Here is a 24,740-nt window from a genome sequence, read left to right on the forward strand (position 1 = left end):
TTCTTTCGAGAGGGTGGAGGTGAAGCCTGTTGATGGAGAGTAGACCCTTCTAAACCTTTACCATCAACAGCCGTGCTTCATTTTATCATTGGATTGTAATGCATAGTGAAATTGGCAATTACACGTTCATTTGCAAAATATGATTTTCTATGGACTTGACTTTGCATGCAAAGGTTATATCTACTTCTGTTGGTCTTCACTGAGATTTAGTGAACTTAGAACAATGTCATGGAGTGTATTGATGCCTAAAGCAAGCTTTATCTTGAGTTTTTCTATGAGTTTTTGAACATGGGATCTACCCTTACACAGAAAAAAATGCTCCTTCATGGGTTTTACCTTCTACTTAGACTTGTATGTGGGCAATCCTTATTAGAACTATTTGTGCACTCATAGGGAATGAGTGCAAAAAGCTAAGGCAAGGTGAAGTTGAGAGCCCAATCTAGAAACTTTGTCATTAAGTTATGTTGCAATTTGCCGTGGGATGTTGGATTATTGCAATCAAGAACAAATTGTGTGGGAAGTTCTCTTTTTCATCGGTAGTATGTAAGCATAAAAACATGTTTGAAATGTTTTCCTTTTGGCTATCATAGGGTAAATATAAATGAAACCCTCATTAGAACTCTAAAATGCTAATTCTTAAGTATGCTTCCTTAGGTTAAGAAGCTTAAATCAAATTTGTCTTCATAGTGAAAGTTTAGAGATAAGATGTATATATGGTTGAGACACTAATTAAAAGAAATAGTGACTTTTGGTTTCTTGTTTTTTGAGTAGGGAAGTGATGGAGGATGGATATGGAGATTGTAGTGGTTTTGATGATGGTGATGGCCTTGCAGGTCCCCATCGCTACTCCTCATTCCCCCAATCTGCAGTACGGACTGCATGCTTCTGTTGGAGATCTCGAGCTATTGAGAGGAGGTTCTGAGATTCTAAGTGGACGTCACATCCTCGCACACACATGACAAAGCTCTGTAGCCAAAGATCTTCTCCCACTCTCATTCTTCGAGGAATACGAGATTGTTGACGGACATGCTTTCCCTCTGCTAGCCAAAGTCGCAACAATTGAAGAGCGCCTACCCTTTCCACCTTGCCATGGAGTCACGTTTTTGGGAAGTCGAGGAGGTAGAGAAGGAGGACTTGCTCGCCCCTCCTATGCCCATGCAGCTCAGAAGCCACGGTGGAGCTTCTTTAGCCTTCCCCCGGGATCGCATTTTGCTTCTGGCCTTGTTCATCCAGATGGGTCCTTGGCTTCAGAGTTCCTATACCAAGCCCTGCGCTTTAGCTCTCCCCAGCTCAGAAGAGGAGCAGCCAGTCCTGGTGAAACAAGAGAGTACTCTGCAGCAGCAGATACTAGCGCTATTACGAACACTATCATCACCACCCCGAGTGAAGGAGGAACTAGAAGCGGCCGCCCCGCAGGAGACGGTCGACACAGTCAAAGCTCAAACAGTGGGAGAGTCTCTAGTGAAGAAGGGACATGAGGAGCTACTGGCTATCAAAGTGGAACCGGTGGAGCAACAGCAGGTAGTGCCCAGCAAGTGGTGGAAGTGTAGGTGGAAGACCCACAGGAGAGGACTCCGGCACTCCTAGGATGACTCCGCATGAGCAAAGACTTCCCTCCCCAAGCCAGAAGAAAGAGAAAGTTTCGACGACCCAAACCAATCCAGCCGCCGCAGGAGCTTTTATGTCACCAAATGATGGAGGAACACGCCAATTTATGGGTGAAGGTGAACAATCTTGTAATGGGTAAGTCCATTATGGCCTTTCTTGATGACAAGCTCCTCAACTGACTCTGTGACGTGGCTTAGCACTCGTGTACTAGTAGGATTCCTTCCTGGAGTTAGACTCCCAATGGCCTTTATAGAAACATGGATTAGAACAAATGGGTTAGGAAGGGATTGAATGTCCTAAATGTAAGGTTTCTGAAAAAAGTCTACTTTGTTTTCTTATTCGAAACCTGACAAGACAGCTAGAGCTCTGTAATATCGCCGTGGACCATCAGGAACCGATCTGTGTACTTGGAATGGTGGACCTAGGAGTTCTCTCCTGATGCCCCCAGGAGTTGGTGGACCAAGGAGCTCTGTAATATGGCCTTTGGACCATCAGGAACCGATCTTTGTACTTGGAATGGTGGACCAAGAAGTTCTCTTCTAATGCCCCTAGGTCCACTAGAATCCATGTGTGGGTAGAGCTCCCTGATCTTCCTTTATATCTGTGTAATCAATTGCCTTTTCTTTACTATGGGTTAGGAGAAGTCCTAGGAGTAGAGTAGGAGAACTTCATCTATCCCAGGGATAATCCCCAGGTGTGTATCAAGCTAGATATTGCAGAGGAACTACATAAGACCATGGTTATTTTGAATAGGAATGTTAGTACATTCAAGGAACAGCCTTTGGTGTACAAGAATCTGTCTAATTCTTATTTCCTGTGTGGCCTCTCCACATGTGGTTAAAAGCTTCCCTTTGAAATGGGGAAATCCCAAAGAGGCTGCTCCTGTATGCCAAAAGTAGGTTGCTCCCACTTAAAAGTGGGTCCCCAAGGTTCCTATAGTCCATAAGACCTCTACAGTCCCTGACATCAACAAGCAAGGGATTCTAACCTCCAAGAGCAGCTTGGAAAAACGAAAGGAAATTGCTACACTCCCTCTTGTAACTCAGAATTCATTTGAATCTCTTAGAGAAAAGGGGTTCTACAATGAGACCACCAACAGTGATCTGATGATCTTATGATAATAGAGTCTGGTTAGTCCAACGAGTTTGAAGTGTTTTTTGTCTCATTAAATCCTTACACTTCAGAATCTAGATGGTTGTCTTGTTCTTTGGTCTCCTCTCTCACTTTGTCAGACCACAAGCCAGTCCTCCTTGACTGTGACTTTGGCTCTGGCCATAGAGGATCCTCTTGGTTTAAAGCAGACCCAAAATTGTTTGCAACGAAGAGTGTGCAATGCATGTTGAAGACATTTGGGAGGCTACTTTTTTTATAGCTGCAGATCTATATCAGAGGCTTGGGATTTGGCAATAGAGAATACTCAAAAATTGCTAAAAACAGCTAGAAAGAACAGAGAAAAAATCAGAGCTCAGAGAATGGACACTATTCATGTCAAGATCAAAAAATTAGACGAGCAGGCCAGAATGGGAGATGAGCATGCTCAAAGGGACATGTTGATTGCTAAAAAAGGGCTCAAAAAATAGGAATAGATCAAATTAAATGGCACTAAGGTTTACTACAGAGATTGGTAGGCAAGAAGATAGACAGGCCAACTAAGGGAACTTTTAAGCTTAATAGGAGGAAGAGGACAAATGAGGATACCCCTCTGCTTAAGAAGGCTGATAACACTCTGGTCTCCTCAACAGAGGAAAATATCAACCTAAGTCATAATCATTTTCAGACCCTACTTTCCTCAACAGTGATCCTAGATGAAGAGGTTCAGAGAGCCAGAGAATTGTGCCATGTGGTTAGGGATAAAGCTGTTGAGAGATTTGATATGATATATATGGGAAGCCTTTATCACTTGAAGAACTGAAGGAAGCACTCACAGTTATGGCAGATGGGAAAATGGGAAAACTCAGGGGAGGATCAAAAAATTAGAGGAGCATGCCACAATGGGAGATGAGCATGCTTAAAGGGATCTGTTGATTGCTTAAAAAAAGAACTCAAAAAATAGGAACAGATCAAATTAAATGACACTAAGGTTTACTACATAGATTGGTGGGCAGGAAAAATAGAGAGGCCAACTAAGGGAACTTTTAAGCTTATTAGGAGGAAGAGGACTAATGAGGATATTCCTTTTCTTAAGAAGGCTGATAACACTCTGGTCTCCTCCACAGAGGAAAATATCAACCTAATTCAGAATCGTTTTTCAGAACCTGCTTTCCTCAATAGTGATCCCAGATAAAGAGGTTCAGAAACCCAGAGAATTGTGCCATGTGGTTAGGGATAAAGCTGTTCAGAGATTTGACATGATAAATCTTGAGAAGACTTAATCACTTAAAGAATTGAAGGAAGCAGTCAAAGTTATGGCAGATGGGAAAACTCAGGGGAGGATGGATTACCTCTTAAATTCTATAAAACTTTTGGGACACTGTTGGGCCCTATTTGCTCTTGCTCTGGCAAGAAATTATAAACAATGGAGCTTTACCGTCTGATGTCAATGGAGGAATTATAAAGCTCATACCTAAGGAGAGCTCTAAAGAAGAGTTGAAAAATTAGAGACCCCTCAAAATGCTTAATTGCAGTAGGAAGAAAGTTGGTGCTCAACCATTGCATTTATTTGTGCTATTTGGATCCTTCAAAGGCTTGTCTGGACAGATATATTAGGGTCTGTAGATCCTTTCTATGGGAACGAAAATCCAAAATTGCTAAGGTAAGGTGGTCATACTGTACTAAGCCTAAGAAAGAAGGTCTAGGGTCACTGATGTAGCTATTGCAGCTAGAAAACTCTCTGCCACTTGGGTCATCAAGGCTATTCTAAACCTAGAGTGTGATTGGGCTCAACTATTGTAGAGAAATATGAAACAGGTCAAGCCAGTTAGAGCACCTAAATGGAAAAGATATCCTTTGCTCTCTACAGTCTATAATCCTAAACCTTGTAAAACCAAAGGTGTCTCCATCTGGCAATCTATCTGGAAGGCCTTTAAGGAGATCAAGGCCTTTTTACATTTTTCTTGAAAAGGAGCTTTTATGGCCAGGGATTCCATTTGGGTGTCAACCATTTTCAGTAAAGCTCAATGAAGAAAAATTCTATCTAGCTAGTACTCTGTTTAAAAAAGGACTGCAAACTTGTGGTCAATTATGGTGCAAGGATCAATTAAGATGGAAGACCTGGCATGAAATTAGAAGAGAGTTTGCATTAAATAATCAAAGTCAAACCCTTATTCTAAGCAAGTTGGATCTTAGCAAGGACATATCAGTTGGAAGGGTGGGATTGTTTTACTTTTCCACAGGGAGTTCAGCTAGGTAGGAAGTTCGTCTATTTTTCCTATACCCACACCAACTGTTGCTGATATGGATGAGCTCTTCAAAATCCTAAATGCTATGTGGTCATTTTTGCAGGATAGCATGGAAAGATGGTATGAAAGGTTTGGTAAACTTTGGATTAAACAGGTCCCTTAAAAAATGTCATGTCTAGCCTGTCCACAAAGCTATTTGGACCAATGCAAGAAGACTCAGAATAGGGAAGGGGGATGGAAAATGCAAGAGATGACTTGAGGTGCTTGAAGATGTCTTTCATTTATTTTTTGCTTGTCCACATGCTAGAAAGCTGTGGAAGTTCATTCAGTTTGAGTGTGGAGAGCCAGTGAACTGGAAGGCTATACTTTTAGGAGATGCATGCAAAACCAAACGGGAGCCTTGGTTCTATATAAGGGCACATGCTTTATGGTTCATTTGGATCTCTAGGAACAATTTTCAATTTAATGATGTGGAATTATGTATTGATGCCTTGTTTGCTATGGTGGGACAAGAAAAAAGGAGACTTGAATTTCAGATAAGTGCCTGTAATCTTGAACATTCCAGGTTAAGTACTGAACTGGCTGAACACATAAACAAATGTGATTTTGAAGATGAACATGCTAAGCTACCACTATATCTTCACAGGAGGCCTCCACCTCAAGATGGGGCTGGTCAATCAGATAAAGCTACTCAGGGACTTGGTGAACAGTCCCCTTCTTCATTTGCTTGGTTACAGAACTTGTCTCAGGATATCTCTTTGGACCCTTCACAAGGAGTTCCCCCTCAGGCTGTCACTACTTCTTTAGCTCAGAGGACTCATGTTAGCGATGATGTTACAAAAAGTTTTTCTTTTCAGGTCCCTTCTGTATATACACGTGTTTCATCTTTTTGGAAGTTTTGTGGTGATGTATGTCATGTAATGGACTAGTAGATCTACAGGGAGATGGACTTTACTGATGTACACAGTTTTTTGAAATCAGTATAAACACTTTCTTTTGCCCAAAAAAAAAAGTAGTGACATTTTTGTTGCATTTATGGCAAGTCAGTACCAACTTGTCACTCTTTTCCCTTGTGGCATTTGATTTGATCTCTATCACTCCAAAGCTCATTCAAGGCCGATTACCACATGGCCAGTCTTGTGTAGGAGAAAAGGAATTTCATTGGAGTTGGAAGGGTACTTATTCCATATCGATAGAAAAGAGGATTATAGAGGATTTAGGAGATGGAGGTGATGGACAAGGGGTAGGACCAAATCAAGATGGAATGCTTGAGGTGCATCAAGTTGAGAAGGTGGGGTGTAAGCATCAATTTGCATTGTATTGAAACATTTGTGTAATTTGTATTGGTAGTTCCAAAGTCATTCTCTTTCAATCAACAGTTAATATGGGGCCTATGGATCAAATCACTCATCATGTGCTGAGTCATTTGATGGACAAACCCTTATTACTTGCATATATTCCCTTTACTCATACAAGTAAATCATCCACCCTATCCCCTTTTGTTGAAGAACTCAATGGTGGTGGAAAAATTCAATCCAAGTTTAAACGAATTTGTTCATATTGTTGCTCATTCCAAATCAAATCCAGCCCTTCACCTTGATGAGGATGCTAATGTTCATTCCTTGTTGATTAGGTTATACAAGGTGGGACATCCATCCACACAACTAGAATTCCTTGGAATTTGGGCCACATTTGAAGGAGAGTCGAGACAAAAGATCATGCCTTATATATATCAAGATGACATTGCTCATAAAAAATGAATGTTAATAAAAAATATAAAAGAAGATAGGCATAAAAATCACCTTCAACACTTTTGATTCCTTGCAAGGACCAAGAGGCTTATTCTAGGGGAGTCTTGTTGGCATATTGTTTCTTTTGAAGAGCCCACCCAATATTCTCTTGAGGCAGGCATTGGTAATTAGAGAGCTTTATGTTAGGCTTTCAAGGACATACACTAAGTTGGTGTGGCTCGATATACACTAAGTTGGTTTGGCTCTTAAATGCTTTGCCCATGGATGTAGTGCGTGGCGCCTCAAGAAGAGTTGCTTTGAATGTCTCTTCACAAACAAGAGAGGTATCTTGCTCATGAAAACTTATATATAATGGTTGAGTTTGGCATCACCACCTTTTTATCAACATATAGGACCTTTATGCATTGATCATGGGCATAGCTTAAGGTTTTCAAGAAGTAAGTTAGAACAATGGACCATTTGGGTAAGAATAGTGGCCCATTTTGGACCATAGGCCTAAGACAAATCATAGATAATGTTGGTGGCTTTGGTTAGGAGAGGTACAATAGGACATGGATGATGGTCTTAGTCTTCTAGAGAGTAGGGCACTCAAAGAGGTATCTAGAGCCGCCCTTCTTGCATGAGCAATAAGACCTGGCAAAAGGAAGATGGGCATGTGAACATTTATGGTAGTTTGATAGATGGTGAAACATGTTGAAAGCTAACATCCATGTGAATATCAACTAAGGGAATGGCCTTGCATATAGTTTTGGTAACAAAATTATGATGGAGCCTATTACAGTAGGCCATTTGGATAAAGGCTAAACCATAGACCTAACACTAATCACATTCGAATAGGACAAATCATGGTGGTAGCTTTGGTTGTGGGAGGGCCACCCCCTTTGAGAGGTATAGGATTTGGATAAGTGGTCTTGGTCTTCTAGTGTGAAGCACTATAGGGAGTCACCCTTCTTGCATGAGTAATAAGACCTTCTAAATATGTGGAACTATGGTATGAGCTACTATTAGGCATGAAGAATATGGACATGTAAACCCCTATGATAGTTTTACAGATGGTGAACTGTGTTGAAAGCTAGCATCCATGTGTACAACACAACTAAGTGAATGGCTTTGCATATAGTTTTGATGACAAAATTATGGTGGAGACTGTTACATAGCATGAACCATTTGGATAAAGTGAAAGCATCTTTAATAGATTTGTGGATGTGTCCATAGCTTTGTACATAACTCCAAGCCATCAAGCTTACTTCCTAACAACTGTAAGCTATGTCCATTTATCAATGCACATAGTTCTTATATCTTGATGAAAAGTTGGTGATGCTAAATTCCACCACTATATACAATTTTTTATGAGTAGAAAACCTCTCTTGATTGTAAAGAGTCATTCAAAGCTACTCTTCATGAGGCGCCATGACCTACATCTATGGACAAAGACTTCAAAAACCAATTGGATAAGAATAGTGGGCCATTTGTATGGACCTAACACTAACCACTTTGGGATAGGACAAATCATGGTGGTGGCTTTGGTTGTAAGAGGGCCCAGATGAGTGGTCTTTGTGTTCTAGAGTGGGGCACTCAGAGAGGTGTATGGAGTTGCCCTTCTTGCATGAGCAATAAGAAAAACTACTGTTAGGCATGAAGAATATGGACATGTAAACATCTATGGTAGTATGATAGATGGTGAACCATGTTGAAAACTAACATCCATGTGAACAGCAGCAGCTAAGTGAAGGACCTTGCATATAGTTTTGGTAACCAAATTACAGTGAGACTATTACATAGCATGAACTATGCAGATATAGTGAAAATAGCTAGATTTGTAGATGTTACATAGTGTAAGATGCAATCACTTCTATACTCTACTCTTACAAGAGGCTCCCATTGCTTACTATATCTTATCTTCGTTGAGAGTTACCACCTTGCTTCATGGAGAGTACAAAACTTCCCCACTTTCTTTCCTTATTTTCTCTTAATCTAGACATGCATCCCCTTGTGTTTCCCTTTTCTACTCTACAATGCCCACATGGAAACCCCCCACTTTGGGTTGACCTTGCACCCAAACCTTTCATACTTTGCACTTTCCATCTTTTCACCATGTTGATCCCAATGTTTTGGGCCCAAGTAGAGAGGGGTCCCACCCCTCCCTCCGCGCAATGATGCCTCTCTCAATTCCCAAAAGGGCCAGCAAGATTATGAGAGACACTCAACAACCTTCTTTTATATCATGAACATTGAAAGCACCCCATGCTTATGGGATTAGTCTTCCTAAATTACACACATGTCACCTTTCAATGCACCTTCCATGCGAGGCAAATTGTTATTTCCAACACCTGCCCATGGACCAAACACTAAAGCATACACTAAATTGGCTCCCCACAAAGGTAACCCAATCACCTTGGGTTCAAGATTTGCCAACACATCAAATCAACCTCACCATGCATGATAACCCATCAAAGGCTTCAAGGTCTGCCAGAAACACAACTGCCCATGAGCTTACAGAGAACACCAAATACATAGACGGTCTTAACCGCCGTTAATCATTGTTGCAAGAGCACGTGGTCATCACATCCCTCGATGTGCATCATTTTTTCACGTAGGTGATTGCAGCTATCTGTTTGATACTATTGTGCATGCAGAGACCAAAACTTCCAGTCTGCAGGCCTCGCCCTTGCTCTGATATCACTGTTGGCCATGGGTGTGGCCATGAAAACTACACCAAGTAGAAAGGGGTCCCCCTCTCCCTCCCTCCTAGCCACGCTGCCTCTCTCAATTCCCAAAAGGGCTAATGGGATGATGAGAGAGCCTCCAGGGCCTTCTTTTATACCATGAACATTGAAAGCACCCCATGCATATGGGATTAGTCACTCGAAATCAAATGTATCATCATGCGCACACATCGCCTTTCAATGCACCTTCCATGTAAGGAAGGCACATCATTATGTCCAAAACTATTCATCTCATCTCTCATTTACAAAGCCTCCTCCTTTGTGTCCTTCTCCCATATTATCTCTACCTTTATCCTACCTTGCTAGCAACGCCCTTTGCATCCACACTCTTTAATCATCATGTGTCTTCACTCCCCCTACCCTTACTTGGTACATCTCTCCCTACGTTTCTCCATCACTCACCTTCCATCTTTTGGAATAGGACAACTATTTGAAGAAAACAATTCCTTACTCTTCCCATCTCTACGTGTACTCCTCCTACGCTTGTCCATTGTATGTCTAGGACAAGATATCTACAGTAAATATTTTTGAAGTGGACACCCCAAACCCCAATGCACCTCCTCCATCTAGTTTGATTGCACCAACTCCTAGCAGTCCCCATATCCCCTAGTCGGCATCCCAAGAAACAATCATAATCAAAACACAATTAGATTAACCCAATAGCATTCACTCCCTTGAAAGGCCAAACCTTTTGGCACTTTTTTTGGCTGCCATTCAGAAGATCACCCCCCACGATCGATGGCAGACCGTAACAACAGGAGAGAAACTGTTGTCATAGCTTGCCGTTGGTTTCTTGCAGGTTTTTAGTCATCATATTCCTACTCACAAAGAGAAGCCAAAAGATAAAGCGTGTGGATATTTATGAGTAGGTCCCATGTATCTAGGCATTGACTAAAAGAATATTCATTCATATTTATCTTCTTTGATGTTGTGTCCCAAGCATCGTGTTTGCTTTCCACATCATTTGGGTATGCAAAACATAGTTCAAATCCTTTTTCCAACCATCATCTTCTTGAATTTGCATAACTTCAATCCATTCCGTTTTACTTTCTCCAAAGCCCATGAGCAAAGATTATGGCATCACTCCAACCATTGAGCACCACACTAGCACGGTTGATCTCCTTGGCCATGCAGGGCAGTTAGACAAGGCAGTAGCGATGGTGAACAAGATCCCTTTTGATTCTAATAGTGTAGTGTGGCTTACTTTGTCGGGTACTTGTTGATAGTAGGGTAAAGTGGATCTTGGAACACTGGCCTTTGAATGTAGGATACAATAAGGTGAAAAGGACACATTCCTTCTCTAGTTCTCTTAGCACCTGATCCAGACAAGTCATGATCTTTCAACAACAATGGCCATCCTTAGTCTAATGGGCAACTCACCATGGACCATGAATGAAATATATTGGGACACTTGAACTTGGATTGTCTTCCGTAGTTTCAGACATTGAACATGTGGTGGATACGGTAGTTTGGCACAAATTTTCATTTTTGATTTACATTAAAATTTTGGGCCATCACATTTTTTATATTGCATCGTGTGCACATGAGACATGGAGGATGTGTGGGGTAGCAACTAGAGTGGATTGGATTAGCATGCTCTCCCACATTCATGCAAAATCTAAAAGTTGTGAAATATATAGTGATAGGAGTTGAGATTTACTTCATCCCCATTCAATTAGTTATTTAAAGATTTGTTTAGATAATGATTCATTTGATCAACTCTTGCTAGCCTCATCTCTTTACCCTATGACCCAGCTTTGAAAGCCCGTGCAATAGTATCATGGGGACATAGGAGCCCCCATGATGATTGTAATACTACATAGAAGCCCCCATGATGGTTGTTTACTCTCACTCCCCCTCTATATTAGAAAAATCCCTTGCCCTTCTTTAATCCCCCATTCACGTCCATACTTAATTCGCCCCATGCCTATTTCCACTCAATTTCCCCCTTCTCTTCTTGCTCTCTTCAACATTTAAGGATCTTCCAGTCACGATCCTCTCATCTCGAAGAAAAAGATGCACTCTTTCTACCATAGTATCACCACACCAACCTCAAACTAAGAGGTAACTTTTACCCTAGCCAATCCATAGTATCCCAATGGTGAGTTGCGTATATGTAAGTGAGATCTTAGCAATGACACATCCGTTGGACACATTGCATTGCGAGGAGATTTTCACCAACACTTGGGGTCGATTAACACATAAATTTTTTCCCTCCCCTTGATTATAGAGAAATTAAAATGCACATATTATTTTTGTGATGATCTCTTCTTGAGCAATACAATTTAATGGATCCTACTTTGCAAAAAGCACCATACCAATTATAATGGGATTTTAAAAAAATTTGTGAGGTTCCAAGCGATGTACCAATTTTACTAGGACTGACATTGTTCCGTATCTGTTAACTAGTATTGTAAACAACTACTGTTTAACAATGGTGTAAATTGGCACTGCCATGTAGCACCATCAACTAGCACTATTTACTAGCTAGCATTATTGAATCTAACTAGCTAAGTGAACTAGTTTGCATTATTAACTAGCACTGTTAATTAACACTCTTTACTAGCATCATTAACTAGCACTATCAACTAGCTATTAACACTAGTTTGGAACATAACAAGACATAAAATTAACCTTTTGAAGTTTTGGAAAAAACATCACAACTTGTTATAGATATGTTTTGTGGTGACTTCCTCTCTTGAGCTTATAGGACTATTTTATTAAAATATAAGGAGCACAAAAAATTATAACATGTGAGTACAAAATGCTTACAAATGTATGGTTAACACAATGTTTCATTCAAATAGTACTCAGATTTGAAACTTTATCTAGCCATAAAATAAATTTCGCATTAAATCTCACTTTATAGTTTTAAATTATCCCGCGTATAAGTGTTCTACATTTAATTTTTTTTAATTGTTATCACTCATTTATAATTAAAGGCACTCTATAAGTATAATTTAAATATTTTAAGATTCTTATGATATCCTTCAACCCTTGTATTTTGAATTTAGTATGAATTACAACATAATGGACAAACAAAATATGGCTTGAATTTAGTGTTTATGATATTAGTCTCCTAAAAACTCACACTACTCCATAATATCCTATTGAAAACATATACAAAGTATGGTTGTGTTTGAAAATTGTTAGACATATCATAGAAATTACAAAAGATCAAATTTTCAACATTAACTAAAACTACATTTGAGACCATACATCATAATAAGCAATCTAAACATATCTCTTTTAGTTATCCTTACATTCTAAGACTTACAAACTCTACAAAAACTCATTCTAGTTAAGAAGTATGGCCATTTTATCTAAAACCTAAGAAAACAGCTTGAAATTTCAATATTAGATTGACCTTAAAACTTTAGGTAGAACTCAAAGCAAGTTCCAATCCATAATAATTTCAAGATTTTTTCAGCATATAAGCTATTATGACAAATAAACCCCAAATTACCTTATTAATGCTTTTAAATAAGTGGCTAAGTTAACAGGACATAAAAGTGTCCTAGCACATTTTTATGTCCTACCAAACCAGTGTTAACTAGTATTGTTAACTAGCATTGTCAATGATGAAAGTGCTATAGTTCATAGTTCTAGTATGTTATAGCCTCTCATTGTTGTTAATAGCATCTCTCTTATAGTCTGTCATAGTTTGTCAATATCATCTCTGGGTAAGGTATGTATAGTCTCATAGTTTGTTAACGATCTATTAATAGTATTATAACAATTTGTAGTATACAACTCTAGCATAAAGAAAGATAAACAAATATTAAAAGATATTGAAGTGTAAGGAAAGATATAAAGAGATTGAATTCTATTTTAGTGATATACAACAAGGCCCCAAATACAAAAGAACCTGGTATCATAGTCGTATATGTGATTCCCTTCTCATTTTGTCATCCTTTTTCATTCCGCTTAGTTATCAAATCCAATATTTGGATGGACTCTTCGTCGTTGAGTAGGTGTATATTGTTGATGATCCTCCAATTGAAGCCATAGAAACAACCATGGCTGCACATGCTCCATCAAATAGGAGTTCATAACTTCAAAATCTTACAATTGTCCCAAATGGGTTTCAATCAACCTTGTACAATGAATCATCCAAAATAATAATATTGGCTGCCGATGCCCACCGACTGCCCCACTTCAGCCGCCCACATTACCCTTGCTCCCATGGCCCTCAAAAAATGGGATTAGGCGTCAAGATATTGACGCATGATTTTACTCCTTGCCAATTCCTCACCTACTATGGTACAATCACAAGTTTGGATACAACATTCTTGGACTCAATACGATCTTTCTATGGTATAACTTTTTTTTCTGACCATGAAACCGTTTGTATGTACATAGACTAGGTAAAAACATGGCCCCTCCTGTGCAACACCTCTCCCAACTCCTTATAAAGTTCTGCTTGCTGCTCCAAGCTAAGTGTTTTCAGAACCTGTCATTCAATGTCCATGTTAGGTCAAAATAAGGGGACAAGAAAATCTATGCATGTTTATGTAAAACGGAAATACGTGAACGTGCAGCAAAAGCACCAGCAGAAGAACGCATTTTCATTTTTGCAACTCCACATAAAGCACCTCTAATTCAAGCCACATTAAGCATGCACCATAGAATTCACCCTAACAGCAGCTTGGGATAAAACAAGAAATGCACCAGATAACTCGTTTCATGAAATTCAGCACATTCTTACATACATGCATAGTATGATCATCATTTTCTTGTATAATTGCCATCTCATATTGCATAAACAAACATGGTACGCACACTGTGCGACCATGTGCGCACATATTCACAACTGACAATGCATGTCATAAACATTCATGCTGCCTTCCAGTCCCAGGACCCTTGAGGACCTTTCATTTGTTACTAACCATACCTGGTCTAGAACACCTGCCACACTTATGTTGAGGGAAGCAATGAATGACTGGTAATAAATATATGAAAAAACAGCCATGACCATCTGCAAAATAACCCAACAAGCTCAAGATGAATTCAGAGGCTACCATGACACATTAATGACATAGTAACCAAAGTACTGAAACTATATTGTTCAAAACTGGCCGAAAAGAAGCACAAGCACCAGCAGGAGAAGGAGAATAACAATCCTTAAATATCCTTCCCTCCAAAGAATATGTTTGCACTCCTAAATCCTCATTAATTTCTTGTGATGCAAAATCATGACAATGATGAATCAAATCATGACGATTATAGATGAACGGGACATTGTCTGGACTTGCCCATAGTGACATAGTTCTGTAGACATAGTACGTAGAAACCACAAGGAAAGAATCACAAAGGTTTATTTTTGTTTTCCTCCGAGTAATCCAGGGTGCAGGGTGAACAAAGCCTTTCTCTTTGCTAAAACATAGAAACAAAGATTCTCTGTGGTTTGCAGTTCTCAAACAACCAAAGATGAGACACTGAACCTTTGAAAGAGTTACTAAAGTTCAAATTCATTCCTCTCCTAGTGGTCAATATACAGACAGGATTAAAACACCTAATTTCAAATATATAGATGAAAGGATTGAATTCCCATTCAAACTATGAGGTTCATGTTCCTCTCAGCATTACCTGGCAGTCCATACGGTCTGTGATTCCTCCATGTCCAGGAATGCTATCACCAAAGTCCTGCAGACCACATTCAGTCCAACACCCATCAGTACTACCCTGTTCAAGCCCACATCATAACTTAACCGTTAAACATGCTCACAGGAACCACGGACCTTGATTTTGAATGCACGTTTAAACCCACTGGCAAAGAATCCTCCAAACGGAGCAATGATAGATGCAAATAGACCATATGCCAATGCATGCTTTTGTACTGGTAAAATGTTCAATTCTTGCCATGGAAACTGCAAAATAAGAGTTGTTAAGCAGTTTATTAGTTCACGAAAGGACCATACCATTAGTATGAAACCAAACAAAAAAATTGGTGCAAATGAAAAAGGGAATTCAGTGTACACTTTTGCAAATTCGTCAACAGAATAAAGACAAGTTTGAGGTGCTTTTCTAAGACTCTCATATCCATGTCTGATATGCTACTTGTATGTTAGCCTTCGGCAGAACAATTATATGCCTTTAAATGGTCGATAAGTGCAGAAATATATTTTATATCTAGATTTATGAATTGATGAAAGCTCAGCTTTATTTGCAAATTACCCAATATAAAGACAAACAAAGAGAAAATAGTCTCCAGTTTATGTTGAGCATTCAAAATGCTTTGAATCATAAAAACTCGCCATGCATGCCATGACATCCTCACTTCTCAACATAGAATTTGTTGACTACAGTAATCAAACATCTGTGCATAGATCAATGCACTAAGTCTTTAAGAGTCGTAGGACATGTTTGTTGAGTACACATAAGGAAGAAGTTTTGGATTCCGTGGTTAAACACTTCCGCTTGAAATTCCTAGGACGCGGCAAGGACCTTGCTGAAGGACGACCTTGATTAAGAGCTCTGGGGAATTTACTTCGACATCTGAAGGATTGTACCCTTGTGAGGAGGGAGGCTCAAGTTCAGATAGGTGTACGACACTCTTTCTCTATCTCTCTGAGTTCATTGTCATGGCCCAAAAATATGTATCTCCTAATTTTGGGGAGACAAGCAATTTGGATGGGAGTAATTGCCCATTATGGAAGATGAAGATCAAGATCCTTTTAGCGATGAGAGTGGTAGGAGATTGCGACAAGGAGAGAGTTGATGCCTCAACCCATCGTGACTCCAGCCACACCGAGACTACAACGTCGATAACTACACCAACAGACCCAGTGTTAGTGAAAGCCTGGCAAACCCGTGATGCGGACGCCTTGGCTATCATTGGCACCACGAAAGATGTTGTGTTTCCTCACATACAGACGATAGACACTTCCTTCGAGGCCTGGACCACCTTGAGGGACATGTATGAGCTCAACAACCAAGCGAGGATTCTGGATCTCAAGACGGAGCTCTATGGCATGAGCATGGATGAGGGGGATTCAATACAGGATCACATCACCAAGATGAAGGTGGTGCGGGATCAGTTGGCGGCAGTTGCTCAAAGGGAAAGTTCGACAAGGATGGCTAGGCTATTGCTTGGCATACTTCCAAGAAGCTCAAGCAGTTTTTAACTACTACGATGATTGCAGGACAGAGGGTGGCCTTGAGGAGCTGGTACCATTGCTTTTGCAGCAAGAAGGAACCGATGAAAAAGCCCTTATAGCTCAGGACAGGAGCAAAGGCAAGGGTAAGGGTAAGCCTGACAAAGACAAGCCCAAGAAAGACAAGCCTGATGATGGAGCGGGCTGTTCAAACGAAGAAAACAAGAAGAAGAGGAAGAAAGAAAAGAAGTGCTTCTATTGTGATGAGCCAGGACATTTGGTGAAGGATTGCAGAAAGAAGGCTGATCAAAAGAAGGGGACCATCTCAGAGTCAGAGTCGTCGAAAGCTAATGTGAGAAGAACTTTTCTTGGCGCGTGTTGCTGAGGTAAAGCATGCAAACCCCGGTGTTACGGCAAGGATGTCTGACATTGAGAGATGGTCAGAAGAGGAGTAGGAAACCTTTGTGAAGGTGAAGGACAGTGATGAGTACTTGGAGCCATCTAGGCGCTTTGCTAGCATTACTGACATAGAGGACACTTCTTCAACAGACACATGTTGTTGAGTACACGTAAGGAAATAAGTTTTGGATTCCGTAGTTAAACACTTCCACATGTAATTCATGGGACGCTATCAGTCTTCCGCTGCAAGATACCGTCTGTCTGGTTCATTTCTAACAATCTCTCTCAAATATCCTTATCTCATGATGGACCACGAATCGATCTTCAGGAAATATGTCAAAATATTCAAACATAATCTCTCAGAGTAGTTGAGCGTCGGGTGAATCATCACTCCAAGTACTCCAACTAACCGAGCTAGTCACCTTAGTGACTTGAGCATAATTTTCAGCTGGTTGATTCTTATTGTTAGCATCAATCTACAAAAAGATCTGTATTACACATCACCCAGAAATCATGAAAGGAAATATGCTCACAACACAACTGGATTTGCTTCTTAAGATTCTCTGATCACATTATAAGGTTTCTTACTACATCAGAAAGTGGATGTCTGGAGCTTACCCATGAAGGTACCCAACCTTGTATAGAGTAACATGTTGGTTTGAACAAAGGACCAGGATCACAGTTTAAAGGACCAGTTGACAGATCCTGCATTAGAAGATTTGGTTAAGCACAGAAAATCAGCTGCATCTCATGATAATCTAGGTGACAGCCTAACGGTCATATTAGGCTGTCATACTTTTGATCACTTGGTACATGTTTAAAAAAAACAATGAAGGGCCTACACAATCAAACAAGCTACCACGAGACACAAATGCATCACAAACTTCACCTAAGACACAACTTCAATACTTCTTAGCTCGGTTTGAGATCTATGGTGCTGTGTCTTATCAACTCTGATTAAAAAGGAATGAGATATTCATACTACAATGCTTGTCAATCATAGAATACACAAAATATACTCCTTACCGTTCGAGGGCATGTCAGCCACAAGGAATGTCCCATCCAATTGGCTATCTGCAATACAATATGGCCCATGATTTAAGTCGTCACAAATGGGAACTTGCATAGGTGAAAAACAGATACAAGAAATGACTCCGGGAAGCTATAGCACATCACTATAGTTTATTATGAATGATTAAAAATGATTAAGGTCCTTATTCTTGAGGACAAACAAAAGAAAGCAAGAGGAGAAAACAGCGTGCAAAAGACCAAATATATGCGACAGCTTGAGGTGGCCAAAGGAGTAAGGGAGGAGCTAATAATGTGGAGGTAGATGCATACAAAGAAAGCTGTGAAGCAGAGAGAGAAACACAAATGCTCGACATTACAGACTACAAAAGATGCACACGTAGTCCCGAGACATCGTGAGCATAAGCTACTTGCAGTCCATCCGTTCTTATCTGAAATGTAAAGCACTCTCCCATACAAGGCACAGCTAAAATCCTTGATTCAGCAAATGCTCAGGAAACTACATCCCTAGTCATGTTGAACCTCCATCTTGAGATCACACAGCAAGAGATGGAACCAACCAGGAAAGCAGATAGAACAGTCGTTACTGATGCTCCAATGAAACCTTCCCATGTCTTCTTGGGGGAGAGTTTGATAAGAGGAGTGCGACCAAAGAAAAAGCCAAAAATATATGCTGCAATATCATTAATGACAATCAAAGACGCTGGCATAAGAAACCTGCAAAACAGAACAAAGATAGAACTCGTCATATTACTTGAATGGATAACAAATTAACAGTAGTATACAGAGATGCTGTAAAGGAAGCTGAAAGAAATCAAAAGCAAAGTCCCGTCTCACAACATGCTCAATCTCTTTCACAATAATCTTAAGCAATTTAGGATAAATTGTTGAAGCCTTGAGCAATTAACAATAAAGAAAGGGGGTAGCTCAGGAACAGAAGAAATTCGCAAAGACAAATATTAGTCTGGAATGATAAAAAGAGTTGCAAATTTGTGCAGTAAGAGTCTCTGAAAACAAGGCAGTAACAAGGTGATAGTCAAGCATACTAAAGCAAATGTATATGTGATCAATTTTCCATAAGTCAAAACTTCAATGATTTTCTGACAATCATGGTATCCAAGTTGTTAGTTTTGTACACCGCTGTCCAGAATTTCCTCCTCCATTCTTAGCTTCAAAATGTAGCGTTTCAAAAACTTCCCAAACATATCAAAACCTGAGGCATCTTTCTAAATAGTTGGCATAGAATGCACAGTATCTCAAAGACTTAAGAACAACCGCCATATGCACTAATTTGCAGGAGGGTAATGTAGAAACCATAAAACCAGATTGAAACAGAACACGATCCACATGCAAAGAGAGACAATCTAGAGAGATGCCCAAATTAATTCAGAAAAGAGGAAGCCTCAATTTCAAATAGCTGCAACTACAATCCTGATGAAACTCCTCCTTGCTGCATCCTCTAGAAGCTTAAGTGACTTAGAAGTAAAGCAGGTTAACAAGTATTTAGCGCTCAAAAGGCCCCTTACGGGTTGAACTCACACTTGGGGCACTTTTCCCTCCGGTTAGGAGGTTTTCCCCCCTAGGGCTAGCTGTAAAGATAGCCACACTATGCTTATAAATAAAACTCAGCTTGATGTTGCTTGCCGTTATCGCAAGATAGATACCTACAAGAAGTACAATCCAATGACGTACACCTATGTAAGTCTGAAGTCATGATCCCACTGGTGACTTCGAGCTCATCAGGCTCCATGTTTGAACACCCATCTTCATCTTCATCTTTGGCGGTGATTATGGCCTCATCCTTCGCTCCGATGACTGAGGAACATATGCCATCTGACATGTGCATGGATCGTACCTGATGTGTGCTTAGGCACACACGACTAGCTCAAATAGTTTGGGTAGAGGCTAGGGGCTACACAGGCAATTGCAACTTGCAAGGGCAATGAACAAGTTAGGGTTCCTGCTATTTTTAGGAGCACTGGGCTCGAGCCTATATGAGGAACCCAGGGGTTCAGTTTTCAGTCATGCAAGTCAAAGCAAGCTTGGCTCTTGCTTACCAATCTGGTCTTGGACCGTGTTGCGGACGTGCACCTGCTTTCTAGCGTAGCCCGCATCCCCAGCACAATCCTGAGGCCTTACGAGCACCTCTTGGTGGTATGGGACACCAGGGTGGTTGTGGCCTGGTTGATGTAGATGTTCGTGCCAACAACCCCGCCTGTGGTTCGAGGGATGCTCGAATCCTAGGAGTTCTAGACCCATGAGCATCATGGTTGGGTGGTGAGCTTGCCTACCCTTCCCCTTGTGGTTCTATGATCGGTTGTTGTGCTTTGTGCATGTCCGGATCTCCAGAAGTGATCGTGGTTGTGTTAGTTGGTATAAGAGCCAACTTCTGGAGGGCAATTTAGTTGTAGGAGAAGGCCTTCCAGGTATGTGCCAAATTCGTTTTGCAGCATTTTTGCTAGTGGCTACTGAATTTCGTCACTCACATAGGGGTGGAGTATTGTCCGTGTGTGGGAGGATGAGTCCAGGCTAGGTTTGAGAATGGTGTCTCTTAGAAGGGAGGAGAGTCGATTTCCATTGGAGAGGAAGGGGCCAATTTGAGGGAAGATTGGCGCATGGATTTGGATGGAGTCTTGAATGCGATTTTTAGGTTTGAAGGTGCAATCTAGTTGGGGGAAGTGGTTCAGGGTGGAGTTCCTAATTGGAAAACCCAAAGGTGCTCCAGGAATTCGGCGCCTACCCTAAGAGAATGGGAGATCACGAAAAGCAATCCTGCTTTAGTTAGGGTAACCCCCAAGGCAAGCATGTAAAATTGGAAGGTTTAGTTTTTTTCAAAAGATGAGGCACCAGTTTCAAGACAAAAGCTCAAGATTTACCTATAAATATAGGTGCTCGCTTGCTTAGAGGCATTCAGCCCAGGATTCACCAAGTGCCTATTGGGTTGAGCATTCGACTTGCCGCTTTTCGCCCTCCCTACCTTCTGACACTCAGATGCCTCTTTCTCGCCATCCCTTCCCTCTAGTGCCGTATAGTTGTTCAGGCTATTCATCATCTTGCTGGTTTAGTCGCCTACCTGATTTGGGACAGCCCACTGGCTGTTTGGCCTGCCAGGCTATTCGGCCAGCCGATTGCCTCTTAGCTCACTCGAACAGCAGTTCACTCATCCGACTAGCAGTTAGGGTAGCTGCCAACCAGTTCTGCTAGCCGCCCTCCTATTCCAGTTGTCGACTAGTCTGAGCACTAGCCGCCTCTCTCTCCAATTAAAATTTTGGCAATTCTATTGCAGTTACATCCTTCTACATCTTTTTGGGTATTCCTCTTTCTGGTTTTTACCATGGCTGATGTAAACAATCTCCCTCAGGCGGACCACCTTATGGCCAATTCTAGCCAGCCTTCCCACATGTCTGAAAGAGAAGTCGATATGGACAACTATGATATCTAGTTACCAAAGACACCTTCAACCAATTCCTAACTAGTTTGGAGGCGAAATTTGAGGTTTGAATTTGAATCATGAGCAGATGTTCAAAAGATCACTGCGGTGCAGACTCATCTTCAAGCTTTGACTCACATGGATGCCATGGTTTCAGTTCTTGCCGAACATAACTTCAGCTCAGTTTGTTAGGGAACAGAAAGATCACAAGGAGGAGGTGGATACTTGGCTCCATAAATGGCAAGTACACTTCAACTTCCATCCCTATTCTCTAGACATAAGAATTCAATTAGCAGTTGGATACCTAGCAAGAAAAGCTCTTCTCTGGTGTAAGGAATTGGGGCCTCAACCGACCACTTGGACGGAGTTTGAGGAGACTTTCAGAGCTGAATTTCTCAAGAAGGAAAACGATTACGATACCATGGCAAGTTTAAAGCTCTTAATATGACCAAGGAGAATCTGACTTTCAAGACATACCTACAAAAATTCAAGGATCTACAGACTCCGGCTACAACGATGGATCCTATTACCCTCTTGGGTTTCTTTGTAGCTTGATTACCCAATTCATACAGGTTGCAAGTAAAGAATAACAAAAGCTCTACCCTAAAGGAGGCCATTCATTTTGGCGCATATATGATGATACTATGGCCTCAACCAAGAAGACAGGTATGACCGAGACACAAAGAAAGAAAAAAAAGAAAGTTCTTTCATCCAGCTTCTAGCATGGGAGAAGTGAAGTCTTTGGATGTATCTTCTTAGAAAAAGCAGAAACAAACTACGGGCAACAAGGAGCGTTTCCTTCGATCACTTCGGAAGGAAGGGCGAAGTTTTATTTGTGAAGAGAGTGAGCACACTTGGGTCAACTGCCCTAAGAAGCAAGAAACCTCACAAGGACTGCCACCAAAGCTCAAATCGGGACCCTGCAAAGTTAAAGACAGCCTCTCAAACTACTTTGACATGTATTTTTGTAAATGTCCTCACTCCCTCATTCTTGTGATCCACTTCCAATCAAGATTCAAGCCTATAAGGATATTTTGGAATGCTATGTTATGCACTTAGATCATGTAGACCTGTTATTGGGCATAGAATGGCTTAAAACGTCATGTGTAGACTAGCCCTCCTCCATCATCATTGAACAACTAATTCAAGAGTATGATGATCCTCCCTAGTTTTTTTATTTCATAGAGATCCTTAAAGTTTTCCCATGCTGCATGGGTTGTCTCCACTAATTGGTATGGGGAATTATTCGTTCGCAATCGTCTCTATAAGTATGGAGTGTGCTTCAGTTTCCACTCCCTGAACTTGTCTTGATTCATTGCGATCATAATCTTCCTTGTTGAATCCTTGACATTAGTGGGTCCTAGCTTCGTCCTTCAATAACCTCCCATATCTCCTAGGCTATGTGATAACTCCAAATTTTCACTTTCCAAATTGGAAAGTTGGCTCCATCCAACTTTTCAATCTCAGAAAAGTTTGGAATGGTTGAGCCCGATGCCATGGCAGGCCAAACAAATGTTGCACAAAAATGCTGATTAAAGGCAGATAATGTATTTACCTTTGTAAGACTAGAATATATCCAAACGTACAAATCGACATTTTTTTATGTCCTAAAGTCCAAAAATCTACATAGAAAATAAAAGAGAAAACGAAAGAGAAGAAAAAAGAGGTACAAATTTTTTTGAAAAACAAAAGGAAGACATACTTATAGCAAGCAAAGCAACACTTATGTCGTCATCAGTGCACAAGCATAAGCAGCTATACTGGGTTTCTAAAGACCCGCAAAGTCTCTTGGGCAAGCCCAATGCTTACAAAAATACGTCAAATAAACAAAAGAGAAAGAATACACGAAATAAAGAAGAAAGGAAGAAGGTGACTGAGCAAAAATAAACAAGCAAATCAAGAAAAAAAATCGACCAAAAAAAAGGAATAAAATCTCTCTCTCTCTCTCTCTATCTCTGAAACCAGCCTCAACAACGTAAAGGGTGGTAGGATCCACGTAAATATAGCATATACAGTAAATAGACAAACAAATTTGCAACACACCACAAATCACAGGGGAGCTAGCGTGCTCCTACTCAGAAACAAAGACACCGCCCCTTGCGGTATTTATTTAACATTCATTTAAAGCCAAGAGGCTAATTACAAAGGTCTCTGGGAAGCTGCTCCACAAGCAAACCAACGCCCTTAGACTTCCCGTCCAGCCCACCCTGTAATTCCCTGCTCAACTTCAAATGGTGAACGGCATCCAATACCTAGGCAATCATGTATCCTCAGCCAACCAAAGTATGCAACAGAGACCCCAATAGCATCCACTGTCTGAACCACTCCTGCAATTGCACATCCAAGTGCCCAACCAGCCAAACACGGCTGAACAACTGCAAGACAAAGCCCTCAACAGCTGAACTCTCGTGCAATCAAACAACCAAACACTTCCTAGTGGGTTGCCACAATCTATAGCCTCCCTAGCCACTGTCCAATATCATAAATCAACCCTTCTTCACGAGAAAAGAAACCCAAACGCAATAACTAGCCAGCAACCAACCTAGGAACGGCAAAAGCAAGCAAAGACAAGCCTTCTTCTACTTGGAATCCATTGAAGAAAGGTCACCCTGGCTAGAAAACCAAGATCCTGTGGAGATAAGCTGATTCTGCTCTGGCACAGCCCCAAGTGCAGCTTAGAAGCGAACACCCACGCCTAGAAAGTTACCAAAACCAATCACAACACCCAAAAAGTCAGGTCGAAATCTCTTGCAAAGCCTGAAAAAGCAAGTCGCATTTCACCCGGAGCAGCCTGGTCAAGTCATGAACTCGTGGAACAGCCCTAGAACCAATTGCAGGCACCTGGAACAGCCTGGAAGAGCCCAAAAGCAAATCGCAAACTGGAACAGACACCTGGCAGAAATCACCACCTGCAACAGATTCCTGGATCAATTGCGATTTGCTCTGGCAGGCCCTAGATCACCTGGAACTGGTCCCTGGGTAAAAACGAATTTCCCTGGCAGACCCTGATCACCTAAAATTGGCCCCTAGGTAAAAACGAATTTCCCTAGCAGGCTCTGGATCACCTGAAACTGGGCCCTAGGTAAAAACGAATTTTCCTTGCAGGCTCTGGATCACATGAAACTGGCCCCTAGGTAAAAACGAATTTTCCTGGCAGGCTCTGGATCGCCTGAAACTGGCCCCTAGGTAAAAACAAATTTCCCTGGCAGGCTCTGGATCACCTGAAACTGGCCCCTGGGTAAAAATGAATTTCCCTAACGGGCTCTGGAAGCTCCAAACTGATGATCTGGCTCCTCTGAAACTGATTTGGCCAACTACATCCAAAAGAAGGACTCCCTCCCCCTTTTAAAGCCCTAGGCTCC

The 24,740-nt window shown here is 41.0% G+C and overlaps 2 protein-coding genes across 3 annotated transcripts in view; one reads left to right on the plus strand and one right to left on the minus strand.

Moving 5' to 3' along the window:
- The first annotated feature begins 784 nt into the window (after positions 1 to 784).
- Positions 785 to 5,940, plus strand: LOC147902785 (uncharacterized). 2 transcript variants are annotated; one of them, XM_087373597.1, is made up of 2 exons: positions 785 to 1,743; positions 5,512 to 5,940. In XM_087373597.1, the coding sequence occupies exons 1-2, from the start codon at positions 1,589 to 1,591 to the stop codon at positions 5,873 to 5,875; spliced, it is 519 nt and encodes a 172-aa protein (XP_087229723.1). In that variant the 5' UTR covers positions 785 to 1,588; the 3' UTR covers positions 5,876 to 5,940. The 2 variants fall into 2 exon arrangements, with proteins under 2 accessions (XP_087229723.1, XP_087229724.1); XM_087373598.1 differs by having other exon boundaries at positions 5,593 to 5,940.
- A 7,280-nt stretch (positions 5,941 to 13,220) lies between these two features.
- LOC147902786 (phosphatidate cytidylyltransferase 1-like) overlaps positions 13,221 to 24,740 on the minus strand; it is an 81,093-nt gene continuing 69,573 nt past the window's right edge. Inside the window, exons 5-11 of the mRNA XM_087373791.1 lie at positions 18,509 to 18,665; positions 17,946 to 17,993; positions 17,538 to 17,624; positions 15,165 to 15,293; positions 15,013 to 15,069; positions 14,318 to 14,401; positions 13,221 to 13,876 (exon numbers count right to left, since the gene is read on the minus strand). Coding sequence (XP_087229917.1) covers positions 13,787 to 13,876; positions 14,318 to 14,401; positions 15,013 to 15,069; positions 15,165 to 15,293; positions 17,538 to 17,624; positions 17,946 to 17,993; positions 18,509 to 18,665 — 652 coding nt within the window. The 3' untranslated portion in view covers positions 13,221 to 13,786. The remainder of the gene's footprint in view (positions 13,877 to 14,317; positions 14,402 to 15,012; positions 15,070 to 15,164; positions 15,294 to 17,537; positions 17,625 to 17,945; positions 17,994 to 18,508; positions 18,666 to 24,740) is intronic.

This window comes from Dipteris shenzhenensis, chromosome 4 (assembly GCF_047967505.1).
Source record: "Dipteris shenzhenensis isolate YYH24624 ecotype China chromosome 4, Dip_SZ_1.0, whole genome shotgun sequence".
NCBI classification, from domain to species: Eukaryota; Viridiplantae; Streptophyta; class Polypodiopsida; order Gleicheniales; family Dipteridaceae; genus Dipteris; species Dipteris shenzhenensis.